We start from the raw sequence: 15,432 nt of genomic DNA on the forward strand, positions 1-15,432 counted from the left end.
AAGATGGAACATGTCCAGAGGGTGATAAGGGGTTTGGAGACCAAATAAAATGAATTTTAACAGGAATAAATGTAGAGTTCTGCATTTAGGTAGGAAAAATTAAATGCATAATTATAGGATGAGGGAGACTTGTCTTGGCAGTAGTATGTGTGAAAAGGATCTAGGGGTCTTAGTAGACCACACCCAGCAGTGTGATGCAGTAGCTAAAAAAGCCAGTGTGATTTTGGGCTACATCGACAGAAGTACAGTGTTCAGATCATGCGAAGTGATGATATTGCTTTACTCTCTCTAGTGGTTTGTTGTCTTCTAATAGTGACCATGGGTCCTTTGAAGAAGCTTCTGAACCACTCCTGATGTTTTTTCTTCCTTGCCATCCTTATAATTTGAATATTTTGATTTCTGGCAGTCCTTCCAAATCAAGTGCTTTATTTTGTAGAGTTCTTATTTCCTGTTTCAGGTGATGATAACAGGCCTTCGCTGTTGTGGTACAAACCATAAACAGGTTTACTGTGGTTTTGAAATACGTGAGCTCTGAATGTGCACCTCAAATTAACTTCATTATCTGCCTGCCGTTCCAGAGAGATCCATCGTTTTTTATATCTAACTGCTTTTCTTTTGTTTTTGCATACCTGTAAGTTACATAAATGGTACAGAACCGCGGGGGTATAAATAATCCCTCCCCTTAGTATTAAGCGTTCTTTGGACCTCAGAAGAAAACCAGTAGTTCTGATGGATGAAGAGAAGCACAAGGGAAAGCTGATCTTGGTGAATATCCGAGAAGCCAGCCCTTATTTATACCCCATTAAAACTATATTTATTTTAAAAGCAATACTTAATATAGCTGAGACCTAAAGAGGCAATTTCACTCCCTCCCCCCCCCACACACACAATCATCTCCATCATTGTTTATGTATCTGGCTAGGATGGCCCAAGGTAGCCTGATCTCAACTAGATCTTGGAAGCTATGCAGGGTCAGCCCAGGTTAGTGTCTGGATGGGAGACTACCAAGAAAGTCCAGAGTTGCTATGAAGACACAGGCAACAGCAGACCACCTCTGGCCTTGAAAACCCCATGGGGTTGCCATAGGTCAGCTGTGACTTACCTTTCCACCACCACCACCACCCACCCACCTATTCCAGAGATGCTGTTGCTTGTGAACAGTTACTAGCAGTGTTTGCTTTTAATTTTCCTGAAGCATCCTAATGGTAGGCTGTTGCTAGGCAGGATTATATTATCTATGAAATTTATTTGAAAGAGGGGAAATGATTTTTTCCCTCCCAAGCCTCAGAAGATTTTCCCTAAAGGGTCTCCTGTGGAAATGAACCTGAGTGATACCTCTGGCTGAAGGAAGAAAGCCTTTCTGGGGGATACGCTAAATAATTAATAAATGTATTAATCTGTAAAATATTTCCTTTTTTATTGAATGTAGCTGTACTTTTTTCATTGATTTAGCTCAATATTAAATCATTTTTAATTCAGTGTTTTCATCAAGAGTAATTTATTTTGATTGAAAGTTTTAATATGATTCACAGCTTAAACCCATTCAGACAAGTTTTTTAATAACATTAAGAATGTAACAATTTATCCTTGCTCGAGTCATACATTTCCTTCAGTCGCTAAAGTTACAATAAAAGCCTAAATGAATTTTAGAAATATCAATAACTGTAATTGCCGCCAAAACATTACATCTCCTAAAATTTCATAGCTCCAGTTATTGTGGCTGTTAAACTGCAGCTGTCCACATTGACGTTTTTATACTAACGCTCCCCAGGTAATCTGTACCGTGGGAAATGCCGCTTTGAGATAAAATGGAGCGAATTTGCCATATAAATGTCATTTGTTCCCATTTCCATCTCATTCATTGTCAGGGTTTTTTAAGTTGTTGATGAAAACAACTGGATGGGAGTCAGGCGAGTGTGGTCCCCGAGCGAGAGAGGCAGTCCTCTCGGATTGCTCCGTTGTGCGCTTTGCTGTGCAGGGACTCCCACTTACTTCCAAAGACGGAAAATTAGTTTTCTTTTCCACAGTGAAGCTTTCAAGATTGTTACTAGGGAAATGGTGCCCATATCAAGGTGGAAATATTGTGCCGTTAAAGCTTGACAGTCAGCCAGCTGTGATTCTCCTCTGAACATCTGAAGCAAGAGACCAATTAAAAGTTTTGCAGGGGTGGGGGCTGGGATGCCAAGAAGGTGCCTCTCTGGTAGAGCCAGCTTCTGGCTTTTCTACACCACACTGTGTGGAGGGAGCCAGGGGTTCATGAGCCCCAATCTTTAGGAGAGGAAGGCCTCCAAGGGTGGAGGAGAGGGTTTCTTTTAATGTGGTCCATGCAAGCAGTGACCCTAAATGAAGTTATTTAGATGTCACTTTAGAAGGATTTTTTTTTTTACTTCTGACTTACACCAAATTCAAGAATACAAATGGAAGCAAAATAGGTTTTCTGATGGTGTCCACATGTAATGCAAAGGTGTTTTCAAAAACAAAGAAGCTACCAAGTTTGTGCTTAAATCCCATGGTTGTGTTTCTTTTGTTACAAGATAGATGAACCCTAATTTGCCTACAAGCAAGTTTGAAAAAATGTTATCAATCTTGCTAGCATAGAATTTCATGTGAACCTCCAAAGGTTTTTTCCTATTAAAACTTCCGTAAAATCCACGGTTGTGAAAGAGGTGAGCTAAATACCTGGGTATATCCTGGAGTCTGTTAGCAGAAGATGCTGACCATTACAGACCTTTTGTGCTATAAACATGACATTTTCTTTCTCCTGAGTATGTATAGCATGTCTTGAATGAAGCATAAATCTGCGCACACTGCTCCTTTTTTTTTTTTTTTGCATTGTTCTCTGGTGGTGGAAAGTGCACTGGACTTATGGCGACCAGTGTTCCTTCTAAGCTGAGTTAGAGTTAGCTTACAGTTTTTTAGCCTCTGGCTCACACGCAGGAAAAATGGCCCCAGAGCAGACTAGCTTCTGCAGTAGTTCACAACTTTAGTGCCAGTAGCTCATGATGTAGAACATTTGCTCACAAGACTCCACAGCTTAGAGGGAGCATTGATGATGACTCCACAGGGTTTTCAAGGTGGTTTGCCATTGTCCGCCACTGTATAGAGACCTTGGGCTTCCTGGGTGGCCAAGTACTAACCAGAGCTGACCTTGCTCAGTTTCCAAGATCCACTAAGGTCAGGCTAGCCTGGGCAATCCAGGGTGGGGCTTTGTTCCATACAACTCTGTAGTCCACCTTGCGTCTGTCTTCATGAGAAAGGCAGAGATGAAGTCAGGAGTTTGTGAGAATTAGTCTTGAGTTGCCCTCCAAAAGGCAGAGGAGGGGTTAAGATGGTCTCTGGGCTGTAGGACCTCAGCCTGTGGGGTGGGGGTGGGGACGACATGCAGTTGAATCGTCTGTCATTCAAAAAACAAACACACATCTGTACAAACATAGCTTATTTTGGAGGAGATTAAGCTAGAACTCTCTCTTGGCCAGGCAGACGGGATTTATGTAAAAGATTTTGTATATGTCTGTCTGTCTGTCTATCTATCTAAATTTGATGTTTAAACTGCCCATCCCCCTACTTGGGAGGATATAAAAGATTTTGTGGGGGATGTAAAAGATTTTGTGTGTGTGTGTGTGTATATATATATATATTTGATGTTTAAACTGCCCATCCCCCTACTTGGGGCTCAGGGCAGTGTACAACATTCACAAATACAATCATAATCAAGTTTTAAATAAGAATGGTAAAACAAATACAAATAACCATTCTGATGGCCTCTAAAACTAGGTGATCTTTCCCCCAAGGGGGAGTGAATGGAAGAAGGCCAGGATGATCAAAACATCTGGCTGTCCTTAACCAGAGGCCTTCCAGGCCCAGTGGAACTGAACTAGGACCCGCAGGGCACAGGTGTTGTCTGGCTCTGCTTGAGGGCAGCCAGTTGAAATCAGAAAATCTGGCGATGCATCCGGTAGGGAGATCCCCAGTGTTTTACCCAAAGAGAATCAGCCTGGTCAGGAAATCTGTTCTGGACATGCTCAGAGGGGCCCAGAGCACACTTCCCTGCTTCCCAGGCAGTAGGAGTCCTTGCTGTGGGTTGTCAGCCTTGCTCAGTTTCACAGACGGAGCCAAGTTAAGAGCTCTCGTATTGGGCATCTTTTCCAGCAGCAGCAGGCACCCCAGACTTGGATAGAGGTGTCAACTGTAGCCTCAAGGACTGGGCTTGTGGGAACCACATTCTTGGAACCTCCTTGGGCCCAAGTAGCTTCACTGGCTCTTGACATTCCTCTTCTCCTCAGAAGCAGGCGCTGCAGTGCCAAGCTGGCCGGGGAAGCCCCCCCCCCCTCCGAGAAGGAAAACTGAACAGCAGGCAGGAGAAGGTTCTGAGGAGTCTTCTGCTTCTCTCTCAACCCGGCTTGGGCAGCTTGTTGAGCACCGAGCTCTGCTTGCCTCCACCCACTGGCACTTGTGCTTTGCTCCTCTGTCTCGACTGACTCCTCAAAAGAGACCCAGTCTTCATCCTTTCTCTCACCTCTCTTGGGGCAGAGGGGGGTTGTCCTAAGCCTGTAGGGAAGATGGGACTCCTCAGGTTTGGAGCAGCCCTTTTTCACTGGAAAGTGAGCCTGGCGTCAGACTGCTGTGTGCTAGATGAAGCTTCCCTGTCTCTGTCACTTCTTCTCTGTTGTTGACTGAGATTTGGTCCAAATGTTTGGCATGGCAGTGAGTCTTCACTGAGGTGCCCAAGTGGGCCCCAGCTGCATTGGCAGGGAGGCCCCATGAGAACTGGTGATTGTGTGTGCAAATAATATGTGCACCATTAATCTGGGAAGGGTTGTTGAAATAACAAACATTTGTGTGCTGGAGTGCCTGGCTCTCTTGACACGCTTTGTGTAGTGACAGACAAGCCACTTGCTGTGCATTGGTTTTTCAGCTGGCGGGGGGGGGGGAGTGGGGAAGTCAGTCCCAGCTGACTTCCAGTGACCCTGCAGGGTTTTCCAAAGCAAGAGATGGCCGGAGTGGTTTGCCATTGCCGGCCTCCACATCACAACCAATACTCCCTCTAAGCTGTGCGATCTTGTGAGCAAAAATTCTGCTTCATGCGCTACTGGCATTCGAGTTATGAGCTCCCTCATAAATGAGCTCACTCTGAGGCCATTTCCCTGAGCTAAGACAAAAATGTGTGAGCTGGAGGCTAAAAAACTGTGAGCTAGCTCACACTAGCTCAGGTTAGAAGGAACACTGGTCACAACCCTGGTCTTTGGGATCTCCCATCCAAATACTAGCCAGGCCTGACCCTGCTCCACTCCCAAGAGGTTGATGGCACCATCCAGGTCAGGAAATCTTCTCTGCAGTTTATGGAGCTCGACTCGTTTTCCTAGTGGGCACCAGAGGGCGCCCTGCTTCCTCCTTCTCTAAAAGGAATAGAGCTTATTCATTAGACGTGGTTCTTATCTTACCACTAAAATTAAAAATGCAGTCTAAACTTACACAAACCCACTACTACATAAATTAATTTCACTGAGATGGATCATCTTATTTTCCTGGGGCCATGATGTGGACACTGGGGCAAAACTGGTTCATTCCTAGGATGTTTTCATGGACCGTTTTATCTGGCTAAAGATTTGAGGACTTGATGGGACCTGAATGTTGTCTCTTCTGGCACAAGCTGGGACATCTGCCAAAGCACTTAAAATGGTGCTGCTGTTTTTGGTTTGCTTTGGTGAGCTAAGTTTCGGCAGCTGGAGCAGGTAGACAAGAAGTTTTTGTGTGTGGTTGTTTTCCAGGGGTGAAGCTCATTTCTTAGAGGGGCAAGAGCTCATGGTGTGGCCAGTTATCTTGCCCTCATCATGGTAAAACAGCACTGCAGTGTTTAACCAGTTTGGCTGGAAGAGAACAGAGGTGGTGCACAAGAGAGCGAGGAGGGTGATAAGGGAACCGGAGACCGAACCCTACAAGGAGGAAAAGCAGAGAGACTTGGAGAAGTGTGAAGAGGAGGTGGAGGGGGCACATGATGGTTCTCTAACTATTTGAAAGGCTGCCACCTAGAGGAGGGCAGGGAACTGTTCCTCTTGGCAGAAGAGGACAGGACTTGCATTAATGGGTCTAAATTACAGACAGAAAGGTCCTGGGTGGATATTAGGAAAAAACTTATCCTATTCCCATTTATGTTATTAAGAGCCCTGCTGGATCAGACCAGCGAGAGTCCATCTAGTCCAGCATTGTGCCTTGCACAGTGGCCACCAGGTTCCTCTGGAGGGTCAACAGCAGGGCAGAGAGGCTGAGGCCTTCCCCGGTGTCTCCTGGTTCTGGAATCCACTTCCTTGGGAGGTGGTGAGTTCCCCCGTGCAGCAGTCCAAGCAGTGGCTGGACAAACACTTGTCAGGGATGCTTCAAGCTATCTTGCACTGAGCCAGGGGTTGAACTAGATGACTTCTGTGACCCCTTCCAACTCTTATGATTCTGTAAGAATGAGATTTTAAAAGCTTGTATGCACACCGGGTTTGATTCCCCACTCCTCCACTTGCAGCTGCTGGAATGGCCTTGGGTCAGCCAGAGCTCTAGCAGAGGTTGTCCTTGAAAGGGCAGCTGCTGTAAAAAGCTCTCTAAGCCCCACCCACTTCACAGGGTGTCTGTTGTGGGGGGAGAAGATATAGGAGATGGTAAGCCGCTCTTAGTCTCTGTTTCAGAGAGAAGGGAGGGGTATCAATCTGCAGTCTTCTTCTTTTACATTTAAAAAAGTAATTGTCCTAATCCATTCTCTGTTTCCATCTTAATAACTGAAACACATCCGAAGCAGCAAGGAGGATCCATTGTACAAGACCTTCATTTCTTACTGGTGATAGGGGTTCTCCCCCCCCCCCCCCGGAGTGAGGGGTTGGGACTGTACTGATGCATTATGTCAAGTGGTTTTCCATTTGTAAGTAAATAATTGGGCTGGGCGATTCCTGGGAAGTGACCTCCTCCTACTGAAGGCAGGGGTGCACATGGATCTGGCCCCCCCACTTGAATGTATTTATGCTCCATCTGATTTCATGTTTACATTGTCCAGCTATAAATTTCTCTCGCATCTTATTAAATGATCTTTTTGTAAAGATGGGAGACTGGTTGTTTCTCCAGGAATAAGGCTGCATAGCAGAACGTCCAGAAGAAGTCTGGTGAAAAGTTCCACTTGAGGATTTTAATCCTTCCTGGCAGTGTTGTTGGGTTTAGTGTTTGTTTTATTATTATGAAGGGTCTTGGTAGCACCTAAGACCATACATGTGAACATATATGAACATATGAAGCTGCCTTATACTGAAACAGACCTTTGGTCCATCAAAGTCAGTCTTGTCTACTCAGACCGGCAGCAGCTCTCCAGAGTCTCAAGCTGAGGTTTTTCCACACCTATTTGCTTGGACCCTTTTTTGGAGATGCCAGGGATTGAACCTGGGACCTTCTGCTTTCCAAGCAGATGCTCTACCACTGAGCCACCGTCCCTCCCCTGTGCAGGAGGGGCAGGATCTGGTTTGCTTGGGGCAACTTCCACTCTTCTGAGTTGCCTTCCTAGAAGACCTGTGGAGGTGCTCCCTCCTGTATTCAGTGTATGCCCTGTCTGAGCTCTCCCAGGGAGTCAGTGGCTCAACTGGGCCCAGGATTCCTATGTCAAAATCCACCCTCCTTTCTGCTAGGTTCACAGTGGTGGCTCCTTTTCTTTCTGATTTAGCTTTCCTTCTGTGCTGGCTGCAGCAACTGCATGTCATGTGTTGTCTGCCACAGAACAAGGCAAATGGTGACTTTCTGTCATTGCAGGAGGTGGCGTAAACAGCAGCTGAAAGACCGCCATGAGAAACTGATGGCAGGGGAAGATTTGGATGAAAGTGATGCTGAATTTGATGAGAGTTTCCGTGTGCCAGGTTTTCTCTTTAAGAAGCTTTTCAAGTATGTATTGCCATTGAGGCAACTGGAAAAAGTTTGGTAACTTAAACTAAAGTAAGATTTCCTCTCCCTGCAGCTAAATGTGTTGCCTTCTGTGAAGATAATTTCTGCTGGGTAGTCGTGTTGGTCTTCAGTGGAGGAGCGAGGTTTCAGGCCCAAGAGCACCTTAAAGATCCAGACTTCTAGGATAGAACCTTTAGAACAGGGGTGTCAAACATGCAGCCTGGGGGCCGAATCAGGCCTCTGGGGGGCTCCTATCAGACCTCTAAGCAACTGGCTCTTGTTTGCTTCCTTCCCCCTCTCTCTTGCTTCCTTCTGCATCTCAACTTGCTTTGCAAAGCTTGCTCAATCACACAGGAGCTACAGAGGAGAAACTCCACTTTCTCCAATGGTTGAGCCCCTCCTGGTCCCCTGGGGAGGGAAGGAAAGAGCCAGAGCTTCCTTTGCCAGTTTCCTGGATCTCATGGGAGAAATACAAAGAAAGCACCTTTAAGACCAATAATTGCTAATGCTTTAAGCATGTTTTATTTTAAGTGTAAAAAAATTCTTTAGTCATGTTTATCTGTGTCCTTTTTAAAAGTTTATATTTCTGATACCTTATCTTAAATAGGTACACACATGGCCCGGCCCAACAAAGTCTCATTTGTGTCAGATTTCGCCCTCATAACAAATAAGTTTGACACACCTGCTTTAAAGAGTCAAAGCTCCCTTTGTCCTATCTCAGAAAAGGGTCTGACAAAAGGTTTGATTCTTGAAAGCTTAGACTCTGGAAATCTTGTCGGTCTCTCTAAGGTGCTTGCTGCACTATTCCTTGTTCAGAGGCCAAAGCCTCTGAATCCCAGACCAGGGTCAGGAGGCAACCTCAGGGAAGGCCTTGGCTTCTGTGCCCTGTTGTTGGCCTTCCAGAGAAACTGGCTGGGTACTGTGTGAGACTGGATGCTGGACTAGATCGACCCTCACTGGTCTGATCCAGCAGGGCTCTTCTGAGGTTCTTCTCAGGGGAAGGCCTTGGCCTCTTTGCCCTGTTGTTGGCCCTCCAGAGAAACTGGTTGGCTGCTGTGTGAGACAGGAGGCTAGATTAGAGGGACCTTCACTGGTCTGATCCAGCTTGGCTCTTCTGAGGTTCTTCTCAGGGGAAGGCCTCAGCCTCTCTGCCCTGTTGTTGGCCCTCCAGAGAAACTGGTTGGCTGCTGTGTAAGACAGGATGCTGGACTAGAGGGACCCTCACTGGTCTGATCCAGCAGGGCTCTTCTGATGTTCTTATGAAGGCCTCGGCCTCTCTACCCTGTTGTTGGCCCTCGAGGGGAATTGGTTGGCCACTGTGTAAGATGGGATGCTGGGCTAGATGGACCCTCCCTGGTCTGATCCAGCAGAACTCTTCTGAAGTTCTTCTCAGGGGAGTGCCTCGGCCTCTCAGCCCTGTTGTTGGCCCTCCAGAGGAACTGGCTGGTCAGTGTTGTCTGCATCTGCCCACTGTTTATCTCATTGGGGAGGGTTTTGCCCCTCCCACGTGGGCATCATTGTGAAAACCCAAGGGGCCATTTCTGTCTGCTTAGTGAGTTCTAAGCAAACAGTCCAGACTGGGTGGGTTGTAAGCTGCCTTAATGTAGCACTTCCTGTAGTCTGATGTAATCATGGGTTGATGGTAGAATTTCCAGCAGTGTTTTCATGCATCCGTGGAACTCGGCTTGGTCAACGAGACCCCCTGCAACTGCTGCATGGACTCAGAAGTGTAGCGTGTGATGCTGCTGGAGCCATCATTCAGAACCCCAGGCCTATTACAGAGGCTCTCCAAGGGGAATTCCAGCAAGACAAGGGAACTAAAGATGGATCTTGGCAAGATGAGCTTCCCTGATGCAGGGCATCCCCACGCATGCATGACTCAGCTGGCAAAACCTCCTGAGTGGCTGGAAAAGATCAATGGAGCTGAATGATTTGTCTGACTTGCCAAGAGACTGAGCATCAGAGCTCTCCGCAGCAGGAGAGGAAGTGTGTTGTCGGCAGGCATCAGGGACCCTGGCCTGACCACACAGCGGAGGAGGAAGGTGGGGCAGGAGGCAGCTTCCCGCAGGGCTTTGTTTTTCTCTGCCAGCCTTCTGAAGCCCAGAATCTTGTCTTGAGTCTTCTCTTTTCATGGAGACAGTGAACAAGGGCAGGAGTTTAGTCCTTGCTGAGAAAAAGCTCTTTTTCTTATTTGTCGGAAGGCCTGGCCACCCAGGCAAGTGTTAGCAACAACTAGATTTGAGTCCAGCAGCACCTTCCAAATCAATGAGAGTTTCAGCATTTCCCTTTGCCAGACATGAGTAGGAATGGAGATCTCTGAGTCATGGCGCTGACCTGAGAAGAAGGGAGGGCAGAGATCCAGTCCCTGTGCAGCAAGACAGTAAAAAAAAAAGGTACAATAAACAGGTGCCCCAGCAGCTCTTTACTTCCTTTTTGTGCCCCTGAAAATGGCATTAAGATGGGCCAGTTGCATGTAGCCCCCTCCCTGTTCGGGCTGCTTCCTGTGGAAGACTATTGATCTGTCACCATTGCCACTGCTGCTTGCTGGAAAGGCAAAAGAAACCGCAGATTCTGGATATTCATTCTCCTTGGATTACTTTTTGTCAGTCCATTTTCCGACTCTTCTCTGCAGCTGTTGAACACTTTTTGAACCTCACAGTTCTCATTAGCGACTCAGTTCTGCAGATGTCTGGATTCTGGTCTTGTCATTGTTTTGAAAACGGACTTGTTCCTGTGGCAAGAAATATTTCTTCATTTCGGGGGTATTTTTTAAAAACTAGGTTAAGAAAAACATGCATAGCTTAACATAGATAGTGTTGTGCAGAAGCTTGTATGTGTGCTCTGTTCAGGCAGACAGCATCTCCAGTTAAGCGGGTTGATAGTCCTGTGGTTTTATAAACCAATAACAATCAAAGCAGTTAGATAAGATCTACATAGAAAGCATACCAGTAAAATTAGACACCACCTCCCCCCACCCTTGGCAGCCCAGGCAAGGCCAACCTGGTCAGCTCTCAGAAGCTACACAGAGTGGGAAACCCCCATGGAAGTCCAGGTTGCTGTGCAGAGACAGGCAACAGCCAACCGCCTCTGCTTGTCTCCCGCCCTGAAACCCCGGGAGGGGTGGCTGCAAGTTGGCTGCCCCCTGGCTACCATTGCCACTGCTGCTTGCTGGATCTGTCAGCAGAGAGGTCTGGCATCTCTTAGCCTGTTCTTAAAGTGTTGTTATAATGGGCAAATAAAGAGATGGCAATGTCACTTGGGCATGCCCTTCTTTTCATAAGGCCTCATTCTGGTGGGGTTGCTGTGTTGGTTTGAAGCAGCAGAACAAAGTTTGAGTCCAGTGACACCTTTATTTAAGGTATAAGCTTTAGCACGCTTGTGCATGAAAGCTTACATCCAGAATTAAACTTTGTAGGATGCCTATACCCATAATTAAATGTTGTTGGTCCTAAATATGCCGCTGGACTCCAACTGTGTTTCCCAAGGGCTGTACTCTTCGTCCAGAGTGTGCTCTTCAGGCTTTCTCTCCACCACCACCCCTTTCCCCAGCTAACACAGAGGCTTAAGAGTTGCATGTCACTGTTGCCACCTGCTGTGTGGTTCTGGAGTAGAAAGGAGAGGCTCTTTACCTCCCGCATCATCCTCTCACTGCTGTGGAAGGAGGAAACAATGAAAGCTGTAGGCTTTTGGGTGGCACACAGAAGTGGAAAAGCTCTTTGTCTTCTTCAGGCTTTCCAGAGAAGCAGGCACCGAGGAGCGAGTCTTTGTGCTCTCTGAACCTTGTGCTGCTGTGGGTGGCAAATAGCTGAAAGCAGAAGGGGAGTTGCAGTGTGCAAACTGCCTCCCAGGGCAGGGTTCACATGAGCTGATTTTTGGGAGAAAAATCCCAAAAATTTCTTCTCATTTAAAACCTTCTTGGTCTAAATTGCGTAATCCCTTCCATGCCCTGAAACAAAGTGATTCTTCTCCCTCAGGAAATATCCGTGGTAGTGAGCCAAACTATCAGGAGAGACAGAAAAGTCTTCTGCTGTAGTAGACCATGTCTTTTTGCTGCCAGTTGCATTCTGAGATTGTGGTATTACAAGGTGTCCTTTGGAACGTTACCCAGTTAGTCCTTTAGGGGGATGAATTTTTTATTCCACCTTATTCTAGGAACATTCTGCCAGCATTTTACATCCCTGTTTGTTGGAAACTACCCTCTGTCCTCCAGTCTGATTAGACTAGCTTCCTTATTTTTCTTTTCTATGCTACCTCTTTATTTGTAAGTGAAGTCTTATCCATCTCTCAGCTAACTATGCTGAACTGAATAGCTGAACAGCTATCCATTTCAGTGTTGCTTTCACAACAGAAGCTGCTAGTAAACACCCACATTGCCCATGTTCTTCATCACACAATCTTTTGGTGGTGCTCCACCCTTGAGTGGCTGACCTCCTTTGCCAGACCAAGGGCCTTCTCTGTGGTGGCCTTGTTCTGGTGGAATGCTTTATCAGAGGATATGTGTGCCCTGCGAAACATAGCTTCTGCAGAGCCTGCATGATTTCTTCCAACAGGCTTTTAATTAGTCATTATGCATGCCTTGTGATTCTTGTATTGTTTCCACTGGATCATTTCATTGTTGGGTTGGATGCAGCCATGTTTGATGGGAGGTTTATATAGTTAAGAACATAAGAGAAGTCATGTTGGATCAGGCCAATGGCCCATCCAGTTCAACACTCTGTGTCACACAATGACCAATATATATACACTGTGGCTAATAGCCACTGATGGACCTCTGCTCCATATTTTTATCCAATCCCCTCTTGAAGCTGGCTATGCTTGTAGCCGCCACCACCTCCTGTGGCAGTGAATTCCACATGTTAGTCACTCTTTGGGTGAAGAAGTACTTTCTTTTATCCGTTTTAACCTAACTGCTCAGCAATTTCATTGAATGCCCACGAGTTCTTGTATTTTGAGAAAGAGAGAAAATTAGTTCTTTCTCTGCTTTCTCCATCCCATGCATAATCTTGTAAACCTCTATCACGTCACCCCACAGTCGATGTTTCTCCAAGCTAAAGAGCCCTAAGCTTTTTAACCTTTCTTCATAGGGAAAGTGTTCCAAACCTTTAATCATTCTAGTTGCCCTTTTCTGCACTTTTTCCAATGCTATAATATCCTTTTTGAGGTGCGGTGACCAGAAAGGTACACAGTATTCCAAATGAGACTGCACCATCGATTTATACAGGGGCATTATGACACTGGCTGATTTGTTTTCAATTCCCTTCCTAATAATTCCCAGCATTGCGTTGGCCTTTTTTATTGCAATCGCACACTGTCTTGATGTTTTCAGTGAGTTATATACCACGACCCCAAGATCTCTCTCTTGGTCAGTCTCTGCCAGTTCACACCTCATCAACTTGTATTTGTAGCTGGATTCTTGACCCCAATGTGCATTACTTTGCACTTCGCCACATTGAACCTCATCTGCCACGTTGACGCCCACTCGCCCAGTCTCAACAGATCCCTTTGGAGTGCCTCACAATCCTCTCTGGTTCTCACCACCCTGAACAATTTAGTGTCATCTGCAAACTTGGCCACTTCACTGCTTACTCCCAACACCAAATCATTAATGAACAAGTTAAAGAGCATGGGACCCAGTACTGAGCCGTGCGGCACCCCACTGCTTACCGTCCTCCACTGCGAAGACTGCCCATTTATACTCACTCTCTGCTTCCTATTAATTAGCCAGTTTTTGATCTGCAAGAGGACCTGTCCTTTTACTCCATGACTCTCGAGCTTACTAAGGAGCCTTTGATGAGGAATTTTATCAAAAGCTTTCTGGAAGTCAAGGTAAACAACATCTATTGGGTCCCCTTTGTGCACAGCTCTATCTGCTCATGGATGGCCGGCCCGCCTGCACCCCAGAAAATCTGGACCGGGCGCTACAGGCAGTGGCTTGGTGGCTTAGGCTGAGCGGGCTGAAGCTGAATCCGGCAAAGACAGAGGTCCTTTGCTTGGGTCGTTGCGGCCCGGGAAGGGAAATCCCCCTGCCAGTTTTTGACGGCGCGCCATTGATAGCGGCGAGCAGGGTCAAGAGCTTGGGGGTACTATTGGAGCCCTCACTGACGATGGAGGCTCAGATAGCAGCCACTGCCAAGTCCGCATTTTTTCATCTTAGGCGGGCGAGGCAGTTGGCCCCCTTCCTGGAACGCGACGACCTAGCAACAGTGATTCATGCTACGGTCACCTCGAGGTTGGACTACTGTAATGCCCTCTACATGGGGCTACCCTTGTGCCGGACCCGGAAACTGCAGTTAGTGCAGAACGCCGCTGCCCGGCTGCTATTAGGGCTCCCAAGATGGGAGCACATACGGTCGGGGCTCCGGGACCTGCACTGGCTGCCAGTAATATTCCGAGTCCAGTACAAGGTGTTGGTCATTACCTTTAAAGCCCTATATGGCCTAGGACCTGCCTACCTTAGGGGCCGTCTCTCCCCACATGTTCCCCAGAGAGTACTACGATCGGGTTCACAAAACCTGCTGGTAATCCCCGGGCCAAAGGAGGCCCGTCTAAAGGCCACCAGGGACCGGGCCTTCTCAATAACGGCACCTTACTGGTGGAACCAGCTGCTGGAGGAGGTGCGGGCCCTGCGGGACCTAGGGCAGTTCCGCAGGGCCTGTAAGACAGCCCTCTTCCGGCAGGCCTATAACATCTAACTGACAATGAGAACATCTTCTGGATGGAACAAAAATGCATCTACAGACCGCTGGTTTTATCCCCATTTTGTTTTATCAATTATGGTTTTAACTTATTTGTAAATGCTTTTAAACCAAATCTATGTAAATTATAATGTTGTAAGCCACCCTGAGACACTTCGGTGAGAAGGGCGGGATATAAGTCCAAATATAAATAAATAAATAAATAAAGAAAGAAAGAAAGAAATGTTTGTTCACCCCCTCAAAGAACTGTAACAGGTTAGTGAGGCAAGATTTTCCCTTACAGAACTCATGCTGAGTCTTCCCCAATAACTTGTGTTCATCAATGTGCCTACTCATTCTGTCCTTGATAACAGTTTCTACCAACTTTCCCGGTATTGAAATCAGACTGACTGGCCTGTAATTTCCCGGATCTTCTCTAGAACCCTTTTTAAAGATGGGGGTGACATTTGCTACCTTCCAGTCCTCAGGAACGGAGGGAAATTTCAGTGAAAGATTACATATTTTTGTCAGAGGATCCACAAGTTCAACTTTGAGTTCCTTCAGAACTCTTGGATGTATGCCATCCGGACCTGGTGACTTATTAGTTTTTAATTCGTCAATCAGTTGTAGGACCTCCTCTCTTGTCACCTCACTCTGACTCAGGTCAGATTGGTTTTAAATTGCATATATATTGTTGTTGTTTTTAAGACTTTTCTTTGAATTGTATTTTACTTTGATATGAGCCACCTTGAGCCTCACTTGTCATGGGAGTGGTGGGGTATAAATTTGCTAATAAAATAAATAAGCCAAATGGTGCTTGCTGGCTGCATGGCCCTTCCCTCTGCCTCCAGATTAC

General features: G+C 46.5%; 1 protein-coding gene and 1 non-coding gene across 2 annotated transcripts in view; one reads left to right on the top strand and one right to left on the bottom strand.

Moving 5' to 3' along the window:
* ERCC6 (ERCC excision repair 6, chromatin remodeling factor) overlaps positions 1-15,432 on the top strand; it is an 83,022-nt gene that overhangs the window by 23,791 nt on the left and 43,799 nt on the right. The window contains exon 6 of the mRNA XM_060240994.1: positions 7,774-7,902. Within this exon, the coding sequence (XP_060096977.1) occupies positions 7,774-7,902 (129 nt within the window). The remainder of the gene's footprint in view (positions 1-7,773; positions 7,903-15,432) is intronic.
* On the bottom strand, positions 7,390-7,456 carry TRNAS-GGA (transfer RNA serine (anticodon GGA)). Its single transcript has one exon. It is a non-coding gene; the product is annotated as a tRNA-Ser (tRNA).

This window comes from Heteronotia binoei, chromosome 6 (genome assembly GCF_032191835.1).
Source record: "Heteronotia binoei isolate CCM8104 ecotype False Entrance Well chromosome 6, APGP_CSIRO_Hbin_v1, whole genome shotgun sequence".
Taxonomy (NCBI): Eukaryota; Metazoa; Chordata; class Lepidosauria; order Squamata; family Gekkonidae; genus Heteronotia; species Heteronotia binoei.